The 21,448-nt window shown below is 41.5% G+C and overlaps 2 protein-coding genes across 2 annotated transcripts; one reads left to right on the top strand and one right to left on the bottom strand.

Moving 5' to 3' along the window:
* Nucleotides 1–5,536: 5,536 nt before the first annotated feature.
* LOC102709213 (WAT1-related protein At5g64700-like) lies at nt 5,537–11,321 on the bottom strand. Its single transcript, XM_040519949.1, has 4 exons — nt 11,119–11,321; nt 10,958–11,020; nt 10,727–10,843; nt 5,537–6,585 (listed from the first exon to the last, which is right to left on the bottom strand). The coding sequence occupies exons 1-4, from the start codon at nt 11,289–11,291 to the stop codon at nt 5,811–5,813; spliced, it is 1,128 nt and encodes a 375-aa protein (XP_040375883.1). The 5' UTR covers nt 11,292–11,321; the 3' UTR covers nt 5,537–5,810.
* Nucleotides 11,322–18,162: 6,841 nt separating this feature from the next.
* LOC102706429 (peptide-N4-(N-acetyl-beta-glucosaminyl)asparagine amidase A-like) lies at nt 18,163–20,349 on the top strand. Its single transcript, XM_006645557.3, has one exon. It carries the CDS (start codon nt 18,429–18,431, stop codon nt 20,166–20,168), a length of 1,740 nt encoding a protein of 579 aa, XP_006645620.2. The 5' UTR covers nt 18,163–18,428; the 3' UTR covers nt 20,169–20,349.
* The last annotated feature ends 1,099 nt before the right edge of the window (nt 20,350–21,448 follow it).

Below are 21,448 nucleotides of genomic sequence, written 5' to 3'. Positions count from 1 at the left end.
ACTAGTACGCGAAGCATTTTTCATATACAATAAGGGCGAGTAGATTGTTCTCTGGCTTCGTCCACAAGCATTCCTATTCCGTATTAGTTAGGACAGATCAAGACAGTTCCCTTGCTCCTCTCTTAATTCTCTCATTTTTCTTCAGTGGGAAAAGATTGATGTGGATAGGTTAGGGCTAACTAATTAGTCAGACTTTCTCTAATTAGGAACTAGGGTCAACTAGAGTTCACATTTTTCTCGTGATATACACGGAGCGTGCAGCTTAAAATTCCAAAAAAAAAAGGAGCGTACGGCTTTAGAGAACGGCCGGTTATTGACTGCTATGAAAAATTATATGATTTTTATAGCTATTTAATAATATAAAAAATAAAATTAATTACTACAAAGTTAAAAAAACTGCCATAAAAAGATAAGGTGACGATATTTTATACATAATTTTGTAAAAATATCTTATTTAGTAGGTTAGGAAGCGTGTGCGTAAAAGCCAGCTAAAAAAGAAAAAAAGCCTACAGAAAGAATGCACTGGTACACCCTGTGTAATTTTGGATCTTTGTACGTGCAATCTTTATGATATTTTTATCAATAGGGATGGATTTTAAGCCCTCCAGATATTTAGGCTCGTTCTTTGCACGTGTCCAGACAATCATAAATATTCTTTTAGAAATTAAATTATTTTCAGGGTTTGATCCTGTTCTAACGTAAAGGACTTTTTCTCTAAACATGCATGAATCCTCAGCTCGTCTGCAACATATTATGGTCTCTGTGCAGTCGTTATGTTGACGTAGAGTCTATACTTCTATAAAAAAAATTGATGTTCGGTATACGGTAAATTTGTCACCACCTTACCACAAACTCTATCTTTTAAAAGAAAAATAATTTTGGGACCCACATATCAACCCATGCACAAACTCTGTACTTTTCGAGGAAAAAAGGATCATGACAAGTATAGAAAATGATAATAATAACATGTTAATCATGATTTTATTTGATAAAATCATGTTACACTGCATGAGTATAATTCTCTTTAATAAAATTCCATTACACCGTAATTTTCTTAGTAAAATTTCATTCGTAATTTTCTTCGTAAAATTCCATTACAATGCACGGGCAATACACTAGCGCCCAAAAAAGTTGTATAGACTCAAACACCTAACGAGACAATTCTTTTGCCAAACCGTTAAAACAAAACATGGCAAGCCTTTGAGTTTATGCACATTTTAACACTACTAAAAATATACTCGTGTGTTACAATACATTAAAGCAATTTTTATTTTGTGCATGTACTTTGTGCTATGCACTAGCAGATAAGCAGTTAAACACATTAACACCATATGAAAACATAATAGGTACTGTAGCACTACATATTCCTTCTTATTTTTTTTCATTATTTTTCCTTATCGTTCCCATCCAATTTTCTTCCCAAATTTTCACGTGTTTGCACAGACAACATTTAAAAATACTTTATGAATCCATCCATACACGGTGTCTCTCCACCATGTGTCACCTTGTATTGAACATCATCACTAGCATCGTCGACAGTAGGCACATTTATCACAACCTGACCCATATTAGTTATACGCACTTATACCAAGACCTTAAATATCTTCAAACCAAATTCCATTTGTAAATCAATTCTCAAGCCAATTATTCATCACAAAATATTAATCATGACTATAATCTTACAAGGACTAGGCAAGTAGCTATGACATATGTAGGACAACCACTGCTCCACCATATTTATGTTGTTGTCGAGGTCCAAGGCTTCGCCGTCCTCTATTGGCACTGGATGCTGACCTGGAGTCCCCTAACTTCCCCATCAACATGGAACATACTCTTCTTCCGCTCGTAGGATTTGGTTAGCTCTAGTGGCAACTTTCCCTAGGGAAAGTTGAAGGCCATCGGGGACCCTGTGGCAGGTTAGTGGTGGTGTCCACCTGCTCGCTCCTCCATGTTAGCAACCTAGTTCTCAAATCCTCAACACCAATTCAAATCACCAACATCCAGTACAAGTGGCAGTCTCCAACAAAAGAGAAAGGAACAAAGAAACAGGAAAATACAAGCACTGGAAGGTTCTGGAAGCTTCTAGACTAGGAAAAGAAAGGTAGAGAGAGAGATCGACAAGGGGTGCCCACCAGCCGCCCAGGTCGCCGCCGCCGCCGAGAGCTTCTGCTCGCTTAGTCCTTCTGTCCCCCCTTCTTTGAGTTGTTCTCACTATATATATATTCAGATGTATTGATGCTCCTTGTGCTTGCAAGTGCTCTGCTTGCAACCTGACAATCCCAGCCCATGTGTGGCCCAGCTAGAACCTGACAATCTCCTCTTCTTAAAATTTGACTTGTCCTCAAGTCAATACAAGGTAACTGTAATTAGCAACTTGTAGGATTTGCCAATGCCACCAAGATCCCATGGTGTGTGATATTCCTTGATACGAGCAGCAAACTAACTAATGCCCATAAGACTCATAGCCCAAGACATCTTGCAAAAGCCAAGCATGGGTCTTAACAATCCTAGTCCCTGAAATTTTAGCTTTTCTGCAAGCTGAAGACATGGAAACATGCAAATCTCTGAAGTGCTTGGTTTCCATGCGTTCTGCAGCATCTTGAGACATTGTTTCCATAGGCTTCAATTTTTTTGACTTGATAGTGTGTCTTTAGCAATACCAACTTAGTTGTGAGACCATCAAGAACCCCCTGTCTTTGCTGGCCTTTGCTAGAAATTCCAGCCAACATGATGGCAAGCAAATCACCCATAAGATGGTCCTGATAGTTGACATGGAATACCCAATGATTTATATCTTCCGCATCATAGAGTAAGCTTGTAGGTGCTGATTCCATCACATGGTGAAACCATTTTCTTGAAGATTGAGTAACATTTTCCCATTGATCCAGTGGTGGAAGGTTGACACCATATGTGTCCAAGATAGCTGATAGTTGGTTCTATTCCACATCTGCTGCACTTGAAGTAACTAAAAGCCTAAAAAATAAATAGCAGTTGTGCCATTTTTCCAGCCTTGCAAATGATGGCCCAAAAAATAATGGTTCAGGTTCACAAGTAACAAGTATAGTTTCTCTGTTGGCAACTACTGTATAGCTGACCCACCATGATAACTTTTCATGAACTCCAGCAGCGATAACAAGCTCAATGCTTCGCCAATTATCACCCAAACAAAAGGAATACCATTCCAGCCAATCATTGAACACAATCTCATGTGGGCGAACTTTGCCATCACCTAGATCCCACACTAATGGCATCAACACGGCATGTAGTAATTTCAGTGGTTCTTTGTCAAGTATCATTCTCTTCATCCACTTCTCCATTCCCTTGTCAACCATGAGTCTCAACCATTTTGCTTTAGTTGTTGGCAGCCAGGGTATCAATAGATGTTCTCCAAACCAACAACAATTGCCTGCCAGCCAGATTCAATCCTTCAATTACTATAGCTGACCAAGGAGGTAGCCATGGATTTCTCTTGGGGTGCTCCATTAGCAGCCTCTTGTCACAAATGAGACAATTCAACAAACAGATGGTGCTCATAGGTGTGTCGTGCTTGATGTAGCTAACCATCCTCGATGAGAAGGGGTCTATAGGCTGAATATAGGTTGGAACGCCCTTGGATGCACTTGCTTTGGTCTGGAATGCGGTTGTGGCTTGATTGGCGCTACCCTCGATGTCCAGGCCCAACATCAAACACATGGTGGGTGTCAATTTTGTAGCACCAACACCACGAAGCTCATGGCAGCCGTCAGAGCACGCATGTCCGTGTTGTGGCTTGAACTTGCCATCATGGACGCGATGGCGTTGTTGGAGTACGCGGTAGAGTTCTTGGTTGGCCTTGGAGTTGGTTCTGTATGGAATTGTGGAGATGTTGCAACCATGATATCGCTTGATGTCTCAGTGATAATGAAGGTACAGAATTCCTCGGAAACCATGCGCCTCATATCTCTCTTCTCACCAAACATCTCCAATAGTCGATCAAGCTTCTCATCAAATTTATGCTGGGCATTCCACAGCTCCTCTTGCAATAGATGCATTGCTTCAACTCGGTTGACATTCTCCTCATGCATGACCAGAAGAACATCTTCCTCAGACACCTCCCATGGGCTGGACATTTCATCGAACACTGGGTGGGCGCTGCTCACATGAACTCTTCCCTTGCCCAAATCTCCGTCCCCCTTGCACAACTGACTCCCCAACATCTCCATGACGATGATCCCAGTGACCGAACTTGCTCTGACCCATGCTTGGCTTTTGCAAGGTGTCTTGGGCTATGAGTCTTATGGGCATTAGCTGGTTTGCTACTCGTATCAAGGAATATCACACACCATGGGATCTTGGCGGCATTGGCAAATCCTACAAGTTGCTAATTAAAGTTACCTTGTATTAACTTGAGGACAAGTCAAATTTTAAGAAGAGTAGATTGTCAGGTTCTAGCTGGGCCACACATGGGCTGGGATTGTCAGGTTGCAAGCAGAGCACTAGCAAGCACAAGGAGCAGCAATACATCTGCTATATATATATATATAAATATATAAATATAATATATATATATATAAATATATAAATATAATATATATATATATATATATATATATATATATATATATATATATATATATAGTGAGAACAACTCAAAGAAAGGGGAACAGAAGGACTAGGCGAGCAGAAGCTCTCGGCGGCGGCGACGACCTGGGCGGCCGGTGGGCACCCCTTGTCGATCTCTCTCTCTACCTTCCTCTTCCTAGTCTAGAAGCTTCCAGAACCTTCCAGTGCTTGTATTTTCCTATTTCTTTGTTCCTTTCTTTTTTGTTGGAGACTGCCACTTGTACTGGATGTTGGTGATTTGAATTGGTGTTGAGGATTTGAGAACTGGGTTGCTAACACTCCACCACTTAACAATTTCTCTGCTCCTCTTCACCGAATCAGGAAGGACATAGCTCGCTACTCTCACAGAAGAGATATGACTATGGTATCTGTTGATGTCGGGTGTAGCTAGTGTCAATGTGTATATGAGATTGTAGTGGTTCCTTGGATCTTGACTCAATGCGACGTGTGTTTGTCTTTAGATCCCCTCCTAGAGACTCTTGTATTTACACCAATGGGCACCCTTCTCCAAGTATGACTCGGAGAAGTCTTTAGACTACACGGTCGAGTAGGTTGAATCGTACGTGGATCGGTCTACTTACCCTCCCTTGTTCGAATATGGTTTCCTTCCTCTACCATGTACTTTTCAGTGTAAGTATACATATCCACATGTAATACGGTATGCGATATTTTCTAGGACATGTTATTCCAGGTATACAAGGTATGTGGTATTGTGAGAGACATGTTACCTTCACCATCACCTCATCGAGGCCGCTTGAGGAATTTAAACCACCTAGCAGTCACCTCCCACCACCATTGCACCCCAAAAGCAAAGCAGTCCCGACAAAGTCAAAGCAAGGAGAGAGAAAGGGAAGAAAAATAGGGGAGTGGGTATAGTGTTTTTGCCCTTGTGACTGACATGTGTGTTCATAAATTTTTCAGTAGAATCGACATGTAAGTATTATTTCATCAGGGCATGTAGGATAAAACCATTGTCCATCCATTAGGGGAGGCAAAATGAGCTAGTTCCAATAGTTGATAAAGATGACATATTGAGATATCCGATTTTACGGTTGACCAAAAATCATTATACTGATAAATTTAATTAAACTAATTGATGTTGCAAATGTTTTATATTTTTCCTATATATTTAGTTAATTTTGAAAAGAATTGACTTAGAATCTTAAACATTTTATAATGTGTTATGAGGGAGTGATTCTTTTTGCTACTTATACTCGCCGCTCTGGCGACGCCAATCTCCCCTGCTCGAGTTTGTTGTCATTGTTGCTATCTGCATCGGCGGCTTCCTGCTGTGTTGCGCCGGCGACCGTGTCCATGGTAGTGGCAGTGGTGAGGGTATCGTGCTCCTTGCTCTTGGCCCAGAGCACGCTGTAGAGGCCAGCCACCATCAGGACCCCGCCGACGATGCTGCCGAGGTGGACGATCTCGCCGAGGAAGAACGACGAGCAGAAGATGGTGAAGACGATGGTGAGCGGGTTGGTCATGGCCAGGAACACGGGGCCCTTCTTCTCGATGCACCAAGCCTGCAGGTAGTAGGAGACTCCCGTGACGACGAAGCCGGAGTAGGCGACGGCGACGAGGCCGGCGTCGGGCCGCAGCCTCCACGCGGCCGGGTCCCGCTCCACCGCGGCCGCCAGCGCGAGCGACTGCGCCGCGCTGAGCACGCACTGCAGCGACGTGGCGAGCAGCTTGTTCGGGTACTCGTTGAGCAGCGGCGCCATCAGCACGACCCAGAGCGACCACGTCGCGCTGGACAGCAGCATCAGGAGCGTCCCCTTCACCCACCGCGTCCTCGTCCCCGCGCCACTGCTCCCACTCGCCGGCCCGGCGGCGCCACCGCCGCCGCCGAACGCGTGATGGTGGTTCAGGGGGCCTATCGCCGGCCCGGCGTACAACACTATCACCAGCACGCCGCCCAGGCACAGCCCCACTCCGGCCACCTTCGCCATGCCCGACAAGCTCCTCAGCCGAATTACTTCCAGCCTGCGCACCCATGCATTCAGATATTCATCAGCTGGTTGCAATATTTCGCTAGCTATCTTTCAGTATAAAAAGATCATAAGATGATCAACAGAAACAAATTAAAGTCTGAAATGATCAACAGAAACAAATTAAAGTCTGAAACTTGTGGAACAATCTGAGAAAAGAATTTAGGCAGTAATATTGACAAATTAAAAAAATCTTATATGAAAGCTTATGAACAACGCATCATTTAGGGGGTCCGGAACAATGGAATTTTACAGAATTTTCATGTTAAATACTTTATTTTTTCCAAATTGCTACGAAATTACTCCAAACTAGGCCTTATTTACTGTGGAACATTTTTTTATAGAGTTCTGAAACTATATAAGATATCTCTTGCCGTATTAAAATGGTTATGGAAATTTAATATTCCTTTAAAATTATGTTTTCTATGTGGCTAATTCCAAGAAATGCCATTTTAAGTTTTTAACCAAAGATAATCTTTTGTATGCACGACGGAGAAAATGCATGGGAAAAATGTCAATTTTGTGATGAAAATGATAAAACAATAGAATAGTTGTTACTATGATTTCTAGTGGCTAGATTTATTTGGAATGTAGTGACTTGTGCTTTCAGTTTATTTGATCGTTGGGTTCACATTTTTGTGAAAGCAATGAGGAAGACGATTACATCATTGGGTAGTAGCATCGATTTTTTAGCAATGTGGAAAGATTGGGATGTTGCTTGCTTTTTAGAAACCAATTTCAAAAGACCTTATAGATCTGTCCTTTTAGTCGTCTTATTTTAACCTATTGTTTACATGTGACTCAAATAGTTATATAAAAATTTGACAAGATTTAGTCAATATAGACGATAATGATGATGCAGGTCTATATACATACACGCAACGTTAAACCCGATTCACACTTGGAGAAGAAAAATAAAATCACAGTGAATAATACCTACACAGCTACACAACATAAACATAATTCGTTGTTTCTGTTTCTTCATGTATTAGATCGAATTTAGATTCACGTGTCTCTGTATGATTTATATCATCAAATTTATCTTGTCAGATTTTATAAATTTTTTGTACAATTATTTAAACCAAGTCTATACACCCAGTTGCATATGGGCCTATGATGAGTTTTTTTTTTCTGGAACCGATATACTTTACTGTCTTTGCTATTAGATTTACTCTTGAGTGTTTTGTAGAAATCAGAGGGAACATGAAGAAAGCTGAGGTAATGGCACAATTGTTGAAGCAAATTGCAGATGACTCTAGTACAAGAAATGTATAGAGTTTTATCCTTGTTAGTGATATGACAATCATATATATATGTTTGTATCACATACTGTGTTTATAATATCATGAAACAAAGTGTTATTCTATTTCTTGAGTAGATAACTTTTTATTGATCAATGAGTATACTTATCCATGAGACTTTATGTGATACGTTGATATTTTTAAGTGATGTCTGATTGTATCGTAACTGGGATAAATATGATTATAAGATCAATATAAATATTGATCGATAATCATGTCTCAAATCGATAAAGTAGACATATGTTAGAAAATATGTTGTTAGATAGACCCACTGTAAGACACTCTAAAAGTTATATATGTTGTGCCATCAATTAATTCATCTCTAGTAGTACTGGTTTACATCCTTAGCCAACATTGCCATGGTTGTCAAAGATATCTGCTGGCACACTTAGTGACTTCCAAACACTACCCCGTAGTTATAAAATGATTCTTCGTGTTTGTTATAAAATATACGATAAGATGTGAATGATCAAGATGTGATATGCCTCTTTATTAATAGGGGATATATCTCTGGACCCCTTGATGGGATAAATTATGAAAGCACATGACCATGTTACGTGATTAAGGAGTCGATCATAGTTTAATTAATATAATACAAGATCGACATGATAATAGAGTTATTGAAAGAATCAACATGTTGCATTAAACTTAATTGATATCATGGGGCAAAGGGATTTGTACCTGCATTATAGATTCAACAGATATAATCATATATATGTTGGATGGGTCAATATGTTCTACTAGGGCCCTTGTTGACATGTAGACAAAAATATATTTTTGGGTTACCCACTTAACATGCTAAACAACATCACCCACATATTTTGGCTTTTTCTTATATTTACAAGTCAAAATTTAGATTTTTTATATTAAATTTAAAGTTGACTTTGAGATTTTTTTTTCTATCGTAGTTTGTTTTTCAGTCTTAGATTTTAAACAGCTATGAAACGTATATAGAATTTTTATTCATAAATTATTTTCTGTTTGTAAATATGTCATTAACTTTTTCCTTAAAAAGTGAAAAGATGACCCTTCCCCCCCCCCCACCCAAAAAAAATGGATAGATGTCTTGGTTTAAATAGGAATCCAAATATAGTTTCTATTAGATAGTGAAAGACCCAGTTAGGGACTATAAATATTCAAAGGATAGGACTGCAGATTCATACACACAAGCAATTCCTACCAACGTCACTCCCCATGAGGCAAATTCTACTCGTGTGTGAGTTCTAGCAAAATTCATATTTGGTGTTCCATCCCTTATACATGTGGATGATAGTGGAGGCACTGTTGCATTGAGGTGTTGATCGACAGGTTTACATGAGGATACCTCCTACAAAAGAGACTATCGAGTTACTGGAATTTGACTACATTTTCTATGTTGGCTTGTGTTTCATCGAATCAACCTACCCCAACTTTAGTTCTACTACTCTGCGCTTCGAGTAGTAAAGATCTATGATCTTTAAACTACGTGGTTTTATAATTTACACGGTGGAAAAAAATATTTTATGCTATCATAGTATACCCATAACCCTAGGAGCTGGTATATTGTAAGACTTTTTAGTTTTGTTTATATTTATCAATTGATGAATGTATATAATTTATACGGGAATACTATAGAACGGTTGTGGTGACGGCGACTGCTGCGACGACGACAGCGGCAGCTGCGGCGATGACGACGACGCGAGGGCGGCGATGATGATGACGACGACGGCGACTGTGGCGATGACGACTGCGACGACGACGACTGTGGCAATAACAACGGTGGCGGTGGCCGAGAGCAGCTAGCAGCGGTCGACGGCGGTTGTAGCGTCAGCGACGACTACGGCGGTGGCGACGACCATGACGACGACGGTGGCGACGATGACGAGGATTCACTACCGATGATATAATACTATTCATAATATGACTAGTACATATATGATACTATTTAGGTATCATACATAGTACATGTGAGGTATCATATTACTTGGAAAGGTACCATGTTACCTGGACATGCTATCTTGAAGTACAATACACGATATATATGAGGTATCATGTTACCTGGATAGGACATAATATCATGCTTGATACATTTGAGGTATCTTATTACTTGGAAAGTACCATGTTACTTAGATAAGGTAACATGACTAAAGCTTATCCCGTTGCTTAACGGTACACCGTACCATAGCAGCCCCCTAATATATATATATATATATATATATATATATATATGTGTGTGTGTATCTAGATTAATTAGCATCCATAGAAATTTAGACAAGGCTAAAAAACGTTACATTGTGAAACGAAGGAAGTACTAAACATCTTTGGTTTTGTTCATCTATGAATATGGATTTTAGTTGAGCTTTTTTTACCAACCATTAAATGATACCCTGAACTATCACATTTTTTATATAGAAACTTATTACCTCCAGGTATTATGTATCTCGAGGTATAAAAAATTTATACTAATTTAGTACTTTATCGGCACCGTAAATTTTTGTATTTTATTTTGCAATTACTTTGAGTGGTTGGCTGCCGTAGGTTGTAAGTACGTTGTGCCTCAGCTCATCATATTATGATTAGATTATAACGATATAGATTGATCGATACACAATTACATCTTTAAAAAATGAGTTGTATATGAAATTCAAATCTACTTTACAATAAATACAGTTGTATATTAAGAAACAATATGAGTTATATATTAAATCTAATTGTACTTTCTTTTCAGTAAATTCGGAAATCTGATCAGCTATCGTCTCTAGTAGAAACAGAAATTCAGGAGAGGATCCTCTCTCTCTCTTTCTAAAAAAACAGTAACAAATCAAGTAATTAAGCAGGGATGATGATCGAGCTCGCCTGAATAGGACTGCGAATAAGAAGGTCGCGACGGGGTTCAAGCTGGTTATCGCCGATGCCACCGCCGTGGAGGTGTACTTGAATCCCAAGTTGTACATGTTATAGCTTATTGTGCTCCTGCAAATTAAACCAAATCCAAGTTAGTGAAAAAATGAATGCTTTTTTTATCCAAATCCCGGCTGCAAGCATGCTTTCAGTGATGCAGATCGATGCAGTGCTGCCAACACTTACCCGAGCAGAGCATACAGGAAAAGCTTGGCGAAGAGCCGGAGCGACATCGGTGGCGCGTTTCTCCTGCATACTTGCAAAGCTCAAATTTATCTGAATCAATTTCTTCTGCCCAGAATCTATTGTAGAGCTAGCTCTTTCCTGAATCCTGATCTATTGGTTACCGTTCGAGGACGATGGCGAGAGGGAGCAGCAGGGCAGAGGCAGCTGCCTGGCGGTAGAAGACGAAGACGAAGGTGTTCATGCCATGGTCGAAGGCCGCCTTGGAGATGACGAACATGCCGGTGAAGATCACCTGTATGGCGATGGCGATGACGTAGGGCTTCTTGGCGTCCATCGCTTGTGCCTTGTGGCGTTGCTTCTACTGAGGCTTGAAACAGAATACGGTTTCAGTCTTGAGACGAGAGAGACAGCGCAGCGCAGAGCCTTTATTATATGAGCAATTTTCCGAGGTATCATGAGGTGCTACTATTTTCTATATAAAATCTGCAACCTCTTGCACTGCTGCACGAGCCGTTGAGCTAAGCCTCAGCTTATGTTTTCTGAGACCAGTATCTATAAGCTATCTACAATACATTCTATACATTTTTAATAGAAAATAGATAAAAATTATCTATTAATCAAGAAATAGTCTCTTGCACATATTTTAATGACAAGTGAGAATGAATTATAGGATCATTTGTATTATGAGTTATTTGCTAAGAGCTAGACTATTAAAGAAAAATATTTAGAGATAATATGTTATCTCTATTATTGAAAGTAGCCTGGTGAAACTGATGGTAGCCGGACAAGTAGCATTTTCTCTTGCTTTCTAGATGATATAACTATATATAAATTTAAGTACTTAGATTGGTGTAGGCACTAGGCAGAGGCTGTTCTCTTGCTCCTCTCTTATTTTCTTTTTCAGCTTTGTTATTTATCAATCGCTTGAAAATTTTTAATCTATTAATTAATTTTTTGTCAATTAGATGTGTTTCAAGATTTATGCTTGTCCACATGATATTTTGTTTGATTTTATTTGTTACTGACCGATTTTAATCTAACCTCTAACAAAATTGACAGATGAATTTAGTTTTTTCAAACGTTGACCAATAGATGTCCCCTTTCTTTTTCGTTTTGGAAAAGATTGATGTGGTTAGGCAGTGCTAACTAATTCTTGGGAGGATAAACCAGGGTTTCACATTTTTTTTCCCTCTCCTTCTATGGCTATATATATGGTTGTCAGGTTAAGGAGCGTGTAGCTTACATTTTCCAAAATAAAGAGATAAATAAATAAATAGCATTTCATCAGATCTTAAACTTGTCACACTATATTACATAGGTCTTAATTAAGGTTCAAATATACTAGCTCTAAGTTCTAAAACTAGTATATTATCTATATCAAAAATTGCCACGTGCCTCTTCAAGGGCCCACGTGAGGTCTACATGGGACAAGCACCTAGAGTATTTCTTTGAGTATCTCTGAAGGAGTGAAGTGTCAGACACATGAACACCTAAGGAAATATCATGTTCTTTTTACAAGATGGTACTTTAATAATACAAGGACCTAGGTATGGGTAAGGCGAGCGTGTGCACTAACCACTACAATTAGTACTTAAAGATTATTTTAATTATAAAATAATAAATAATAATTCAAGCTGGATGTTTTTGAAGTTGGAGTTGAAAATTTTGAATTTGAATTAAAGGTTCAAATAATTGTAGTTGAACATTTTCAATTATTAGTATTTTCAAATTTGTACTGAATGTTTCAAAATTTGAGTTTGAGTTGAAAGTTTTGAATTTGATGTTGGAAGTTTGGAGCTAGAGTTAAAAGTTTGACGAGGGGTTGAAAGTTTTAAAACTGAAGTTAATTTTTTTGATACAAAGTTAAAAGTTTTGGTTCACATGTGTGGACCCCCAACTCGGGCTAAATACTGTGCGCCGGTGGCATGCGGTAATTAGCCAAACACCATAGATATATATATATATATATATATTAGAATTTTTACTGTACTTAAAAAATAATTCAAAGTGTCACACCTTTTGATATCTCAGGATAGCACATTTTTTTATCTTGAGGTAACAAAAATTTGTATTAAAATTCTTGATACCTTAAAATACTTTTGAAGAATGATAGCCTATATTTTTAAAGTTTAGATAACCAGATGATATATATATATATATATATATATATATATATATATATATATTATACTAGTTACTATTTACACTACACTACATGTTGATTGATTGCTCATCAATTGTTCCGTCAATTTTTTCTATATACATCTAATGGTGTATGTTCTTCTATTATTCCTACATACGTTGTTTTTCTCGTAGCAATGGGGATGTGGCATGATACATGGAGGTATCACTTTATGTGTTCATGTCTTTTTAAATCATTTTATAAATTAATCTGGTCTAGTTAGTGTGGTACCCCGGATATAGATAACCCCTTTGTACTATGGACAAATGGTATAGTTGACATTCATCTGCATGACCGAATAATTTTGGCTTAGCCTAATATATTGTTCCATGATACGAAACATTGTTGTGTGGCTTTATTATTAAACAGTTTTAGGTGAGCATGTTTGAAGGATCCTGTGGGGCTAGATTGACATGACCTAACAAAATTTATGTGTATGATAATTTATGTGTATGATAAATATGTGTGTGTTTTGAGTAAATAGCACTTTGGGTCATCTTTTATTACTGGTGTTTTACTTTTATATATTTTTTTAATTTTAAACCGAGTAACTTATCTTTGGCACTGTGGACCATCCTTAATTCTTTTATCAATCTATCCAAGACTAAGGTAAATCTTTTAACTTTGACTACGAAGAGCTTTTACAATATTTATTTGCAAGTGTGAAGAACATATGTGTATTTGTTAATAGGGTGTGAGAACACCGTGAACCAGACCACCGTCGTCTACAACGGCGTCTCATCCTCGGCCGCCGACCTCGCCGGCGCTGTCCTCTACTCGTAGCAGGCGCACCAGAACATCCCGCTAGCTCTACGTGGACATCGATCGAAGCGAAGCCACGGATCGACGTCCGACACCGCGAACTTCTCCTGCACGGTGGCGAGGGAGTACCACGACACGACGGTCGCCGCCGGAAAATGGCGGTGTGGCCCGCTCCGCCGCAACGATCTCTCCGCAACACGCAGATCGCCGCCGTCGACTTCGAGATGCGCGACGACGGGAAGGTGACCGGTGTCGTCGACGCGGGCCACGCGGCAGATCTTTTGGGAATAGTCCCACATTAAAAATTTAGAGGAGTGGCATCAATTTAAAAGGCGAAAAATCTCTCACCTCATGGACCAGCTTTTGGGATGTAGAAAGATTTTCTTTTAGTTAGACTAGCGTCTCCCGGTTTTAGACCAACAAGTGTGGGAGTCTCCAAAGTCCAGTAGACCGATCAATCTCTCTAGTATCGTGCACACTACTTTGGTGTAACCCAAAGTCCAATGTACCGTGGGGATGTAAGGCCCGTGTATGGAGATCCTGGCCCAACTCGACTCCAGTAGTGAGATAGCACGATGATTGGATCTTGAGGGTCATCATTTTTCCTTTTTAAGAAAAAAACAAACGGTATATTTGTAAATAGAAAATAATTTATAAATAAAATTTACATATTCATAGTTTTTTTAAAAACAAGGTTAAAAATAAATTACGATAGAAAATCTTAAAATTAACTCTAAATTTAAGATTAAAAATTTAAATTTTAGCTAAATCATAAGTAAAAGTCAAAAAGATAAGTGTCCTTATGTTTACGACTTTATGTGGTCACGATCTTTGCGTGTACTAACAAACTCCATCTTACGGAGGTAATAAAATGAAGACAAAAAAATAACTGAAAAGCATTTCGTAGCACAAACCCCTCTCGTTGGCTGTTCTGATCTGAAACTCTGTTTCTGAGAACGAGAGCGATCGATTTCATGACATGGCAACGGTTGCGGGCAACTTGGTGTGGTGCTGGACCTGCTAATATTATTGATGGGCTCAATTGAAGAAAAAAAAGAGTGAGAATCGCAACTGCTGGATCACGGGCCCAACTCCTTCCGATGCATTGCTCTTTGTATTTCGTACCACCAGGTATGGGCTGCACAGCACGCGCCAATTGTTATAGAGGAAAGGTCAAAGATGTGTTTAAGATTATACGGAAGATTTTTGGTTTTTATAGCTATTTAATGGTATAAACAATAAAAATTAACTACTCCCGCTGTTTTATGATGCAAGACTTTCTAGCCTTGTCTAGATTCATATGGATGCTAATAAATTTAGATATATATATATTATATATATTCATCAATTGATAAATTTAGACAATACTAGAAAGTCTTACGATATAAAACAGAGGTAATACTAGAAAGTTATAAATATACTCTAGAAAGATAGGATGATAGAACCATATAGCAATTTGAGATGTTAAGAAAAAAATACACAGTTTAGGAAGCATAAGCGTTAAAACCAAGAAAAACTAAAAACGATAGCAACCCTGATCTAATTTCTAGCTCAGATGCATGGGTACAAACCAAGCATTTTCGACCATGTAAACCTTCTCTAAATCAAGCACTAGATAGAAGTATGGCTTCAATGGTAGGCCTAGCTAGAAAGGTGTTATGAGAATAAGAAATTCATGTACACTGCCTGCCGAAATCTGGAGTCAATAGTCATGCAAATATTTATAATTTGGATAAAGATTTATAAATAGGATAGTTGCTTGAATAAAATTTATCTCTCCTTTTTTATTGACGTGTTATAAACTTGTTGTGTCGTCATCTTTTGATTTTTGTTGCAGTTGATCAAACGTGGATCAAATAACTATGTAGTCGTAACTTTTTATCAAATACGTGTTTTATCCATTATAACCATAGAAGTATGGCTATTATTCCCGGGGAGGTTCGAACCTAGGTAAATTATGTGTTTGTAGCTGTTCTTTTATGTTTAACTGTGCGATGAAAAAAACACAAGCATTAATATAATTTATAACAATACTAGCAGTCTTACTAGTTACCTACATAAAAGAGGATAGAAGAGATTGAAACTAACATTTACATTGACATATAAGATACCACTACGACATCAATCACTGGGAGAGAAAAAGTGACTAAATATCAACAAGAAAATGTGACGCCATATGCTAAGCAAAACCGTGTATAAAAGATATAAAAGTGTGGGTACGATTGCATAACCAGTGGCACGTAGAAAACGCAACGTATATGCAAATATCTACTCTGGAAAGACGTGCATGCAACTGTAGTATACGTATATCCGGCGCAGGCCGATCGATCGATTGATCCGCCAGCGCGGCAGGGCCAAGAGAATTGAAGGGGATCGAGCCAAAACCTCACACCTCACGGTCCTCATCCGCATATCATATCCGCCGCCAGTGAGACTGACACGTGGGCCCCACCCGGGCCGTTAGGCGAGCCGTCGCGGTCGGACAAACACATACGCGCCTGGGTCCGGGTCACCGCCCGCGAGCAGTTTCTCGCCGGACCCACCAGGACCAAACGGCCCCACCCGACCCTGTGTGCCACGTGTACCAGGACGGGATAAGTTAACTTATAGGCTAACATGAAAAACGGATATTAGATTAGTACATAATTAATTAAATATTAATTATTAAAAAATACAAAATAAATTAATATAATTTTTAAAACAACTTTCCTATAGAATTTTTTTTAAAAAATACACCGTTTAGCATTTAGAAAATATGCGTGTGGAAAACGAGTAGGTTTAGTTAACTAGTCCCCATCCAAACGGGGTCATAGTTATTATGAATAAATGATGAAGTTAAATAGTATAAAGTCAAAAATAGTTCTTAAAAAATTAACAGGATAAATATATAAAAAAATATGCCGTTAAATCGTTCGGAAAAAGATAACGGATAAAGCAGCGCAGCCTGACTCCGGTTGGTGCGAGGGAGCCATCGAGCGCGATCCTGGAGCGACGCAAACGCGACCATCGCAGCGCAACTACGCGCAGCCAGACGCGGCGTCTCCCCAAAATTGCAGAGCTGGAGCTGGAGCGACGAGAACGGAAGTGGTTTTGCTTGCTTGGACGACATGGTTTCCTCCTCGCGCTCGGCGCGTCGGGCTCACAAAAAGGCTGGAGAGAAAACGAACCCCAGATCGATCCCAGCCAGGTCTCCTATCGGCTTTATGTCGGAGATCGCATCCTTTGCGACCACTGAATTCGCGATTCAGCGGCTAGGTCTGTTTCATCTACGCACTGCAATTAATCCAGATAGGTGCAGTTTCACACGTATATCTTTTTACTTCTGTTTATATTTATAAATCAAAAATTAAATCTTAAATCTTAAATTTAAAGTTGGTTTTTAGTTTTTTAACCAAAATTTATTTTACGGACTTAACTTTTAGGTCCCAATCTCACAAGTCAGCCACCGTTACGGGAGAAATCCCAATCGATTTTAACCTGGTTAAGATAGCACTGTACCTTGCTTAGATATGATACTCTCGTTTTCAGCTTGGTGAAAATGCCATGCATGTTCGAGTGGATCGATAGTTACTGGTAAAAATGCTATGCATCTGCCTCTTCGGGTAAAAATTTAAGTGCAAGACGAACTGAGAGGTAGGGGAATCTTGCATTGTTCAGCTTACTTAAAGAAAGTTGAGCAACATCTTTAACGTGAAGAGCAAGGATCTGCAACGATGTCACGTTATCCCGTTTGAAAACGGCCTGTTTAAAATTCATGGGAACATGTACGTAGCCGGTACAAATACATGTGCAATGTGGTGATGCTGACATCTATACAAACTATATTAGTGTGCCCCTTGATTTCCAGCTATAGAATGTTTGTGATGAGGAGCGGCCGACAGTGCCATAAGCATATCCTGGTCCTGCATTGACCATAGGTAGCTGAGGCTGTTTCTTCTTCAAAAGAACAAACGAAATTCAATCATATTTTAAAAAAAAATACCAAATTCAGTTTAGTCATCAGCCATAAAGTTGTTTTTATGTGTGAATGTGTGATCCTGCTTGACAGCATCCTACGCGACATCGAGTCATCGAACCGTTTGAGTGGAGATTGGAACATTTGAAGTGTATTTCCAGCTGGTTTGCCCCCCCCCCCCCCCCCCCCCCCGGGATGATTAGTGAATTATCTCAAATAAATTTCATGAATCGATTTGTTTTTCGTTCTGTACTTATCGGTTGGTATACTAGTAGACAACTCTAAGTGTCCCCAAAGTCGAATAACTCCTCTACCTACTCAGCACTTTGCGTTGTTATTATACGGCACTCAGAATACATTTGTTTATACGACCGGATATTGTTGTTCTTTTCCTAGATTCATATACTACTGAAAAAGAAAAAAAAAACCTCTGTAGCTTGCGATTCGTTGTCATTTTGTCGTCAATCAACTGAATTTTCTCGAAATTATCCTTTCTGCTTTCTCGGCTAGTTTAAATTCTAAGCGTTCAGGAAGACGCGGGCGTGCGTGCCTCCTTCCCCCACACTGAAGCCATGACAACTTGCTCTGCTCCCCGCCGCCGCCGCCTCCTCCTGCTCTGTCTCTGCTTCACTCTGCTCCTCCGCTTCCACTCGTGCGCCGCCTCGCCTCGCGACCTCCGCTTCTCCGTCGGGGACATCGCCGCCGTCGAGGCGGTGCTGCCGTCGCTGCGGCAGGCGAGGAGCACTTTCTTTGAGGTCGACCGGCCGCTGCACCCGCCGCGGGGGAGCTCGGGGCCGTGCTCGACGCTGCTCCTCTCCCATTCCTTCGCGTTCACCTTCACCAAGCCGCCTGTGACGGCTTCTTACTCGCCGCCGTCGTGCCTGGCTGAGGACGGCGGTGGCGCGCGGGCCGTCTCCCTCGCGGTGCTCGAGTGGCGCGCCGACTGCCGCGGCGCCCAGTACGACCGAATCTTCGGCGTGTGGCTCGGCGGGGCGGAGCTCCTGCGGGGGAGCACCGCCGAGCCACGCCCGAGCGGCGTGACTTGGTCGGTATCCAAGGACGTCACCAAGTACGCGTCCCTCCTCGCCGCCGGCAACTCCACGCTCGCCGTCTACCTCGGCAACCTCATCGATGACACCTACAACGGCGTGTACAACGCCAACCTCACGCTCCACCTCTACTTCCGGCGCGCTGCCCGGTCCCCGACGGCGGCGTCCGCGCCGGCCGACCGTGTCGTCCCCGTCTCGAGAAGCCTTCCTCTCAACGACGGGCTTTGGTTCGTGGTGGATAACACCACCGACGTCGAGTCGACGAGGCTCACCGTGCCGCCAAACGCGTACCGCGCGGTTCTTGAGGTGTACGTCTCGTCCCACAACTTCGACGAGTTCTGGTACATGAACACGCCGGACCAGAACGGGCCATTCCGCGAGGTCACCGTCCATCTCGACGGCGACGTCGTGGGCGCCGTGTGGCCGTTCCCGGTGATCTACACCGGCGGCATCAACCCCCTCATCTGGCGCCCCATCACCAGCATTGGCTCGTTCAACCTGCCAAGCTACGACATCGAGCTCACGCCGTTCTTGGGCAAGCTCCTCGACGGAAAGGAGCACGAGCTCGGGTTCGCGGTGACCAACGCGCAGAAGTCATGGTACGTGGACGCCAATCTCCACCTCTGGCTCGACCCCAAGAGCTCGGCGACCTCCGGCGGCCTCATCGCCTACGACGCTCCGAAATTGACCGGCAGAATCGTCTCAAACTCCTCCAACGGTATCGACGGGCAGTACGACGCGACGGCGAGCCGCAACATCACGGCCACCGGGTGGGTCCGCTCGTCGCGCGGCAACATCACCACCACATTCACCCAGCGGCTCACGTTCGTGCACACGAACGTGGTGAGCAACCAGGGCAGCTCGCAGGCGATCAACCAGACGACCGAGGCGCACACCGAGGTCACCGGCGACGGCCCGCACTCGCAGCAGCTCCACCAGAGCTTCCCGCTCTACATCTTCCTGGGCGGCGACGGCAGCGGCACGTCCTCGCAGAAGCTGATGCGGCGCGTGGCGCTCGGCTTCGACGAGACGCGCGCTGGCGCGGCCGGGCGGCCGGCGAGCACGCTCCACAACGAGCAGACGGCGGCGGCGGAGGTGGTGCTCCGGGACGACCAGGTGGTCGGCGCGTCGTGGCGGATGCACCAGGTGTACGAGTACGGCGGCAGCGACGGCGGCTGCTACTTGAGGAACGTGAGCAGCGTCGGCTACGACGTGCTTTTCGACCACAATGAGGAGTCGTGCGCCGGGACGCGCCGACGTTGACGGCTGTCGGCGCCGGCGTGGCGTCGCGCGTGTAGGCGGGCGAGGGCGGGGATAGAGCGAGCGATCGAGCGGCGGATAGCCGGGCCCGCGAAGAGATCGACAGGGTGTAATGGAAAGTAGTGTGTGCTTGGTGGGCCCTGCTAAAGTCTTGCAATTATTGATGCATCACCATGTTCCTAACTGCGAATAAGAAATGATATGATGTAAAGGAGAATTGACTGTACATCCCAAGAGCAAGTTCAATAGTACAACCATCTATTAGATCTAAATCAGATATAATCAATCTAATTTTTAATTTATATAAAAACCTTAATACATGGTCTCACATGTCATACCACTGTGTCTTAGAGCCCGTGCTGCAGCTAGTTATAAATTAGTAATCCACTATTTTTCTCTCTTCTTTCTTACCTCTTTAAAATATGTTTATAGCGGGTTTATAGTCTGTTATGGTACCTGATCTAATGGAAACTTGCTGACATGGGAATCCATTTTCATCCGGTATACTTCGTTTCCGGTAAAGACAAAAATGGCTTGTGTTAAGGTCGATGTACGGTAGCCAAGTAGTACCGTGTTAAGGTGAGATCTACTTGTGCATGTGTTTTGCGATAAAAGAAAATAGATTTCTACTCGGGCTCTTAATTTTTTAGCCACCCAGTCCTATGATTTTAGATTCAAAGCTGTTTGAGAGTACAAATGAGTGAATTAAATTTTGTAAAGTTAAAATTTTGCTAAAGAAAAATTAGATGGAAAATTTTGTATATAAAAAGTTTATACGCTTCTGAAGCGCACCTACGATAAATTTAAAATTTGTAGATGAAAAGAAGATGCGTCTGGTTTATATACTATTTTAGAATATAGAACATCCTGCCAATCATAACCATAGTTTAGCCATGGACATCGAGCCAACATGTGCTATCAAACTCCTTATTGAATATTGATGTTACTACGTGTGACGATGAGAACTATTATCTTTCTTTCGTCTTCTCCTCACATTCCTTCCTTCTTTAGTATTATTAGGCGATTTATCATACCACCACCATGGTATGCAATCATGGCGGTGCCACCACCGCCTAAACATTCGTCGTTGATCACCAAGTCCAAATCATTCACATCCTAATATCTCCACCACATTCTTTCGCTTCATTGTTTTGGTTATGCCACCGTTGTGTCGCCCTTCGGTTGTTATAACCATTTGTTATCCCAACCCCCCTTTATACAAGCCCCCTCCTTCCAACTATCTCCAACTCTAACCCTAAAAACTAACATAATGGGATTACTGC

Source organism: Oryza brachyantha, chromosome 1, assembly GCF_000231095.2.
Source record: "Oryza brachyantha chromosome 1, ObraRS2, whole genome shotgun sequence".
NCBI lineage: Eukaryota > Viridiplantae > Streptophyta > Magnoliopsida > Poales > Poaceae > Oryza > Oryza brachyantha.
This window is presented reverse-complemented; position numbering and strand designations above follow the sequence as displayed.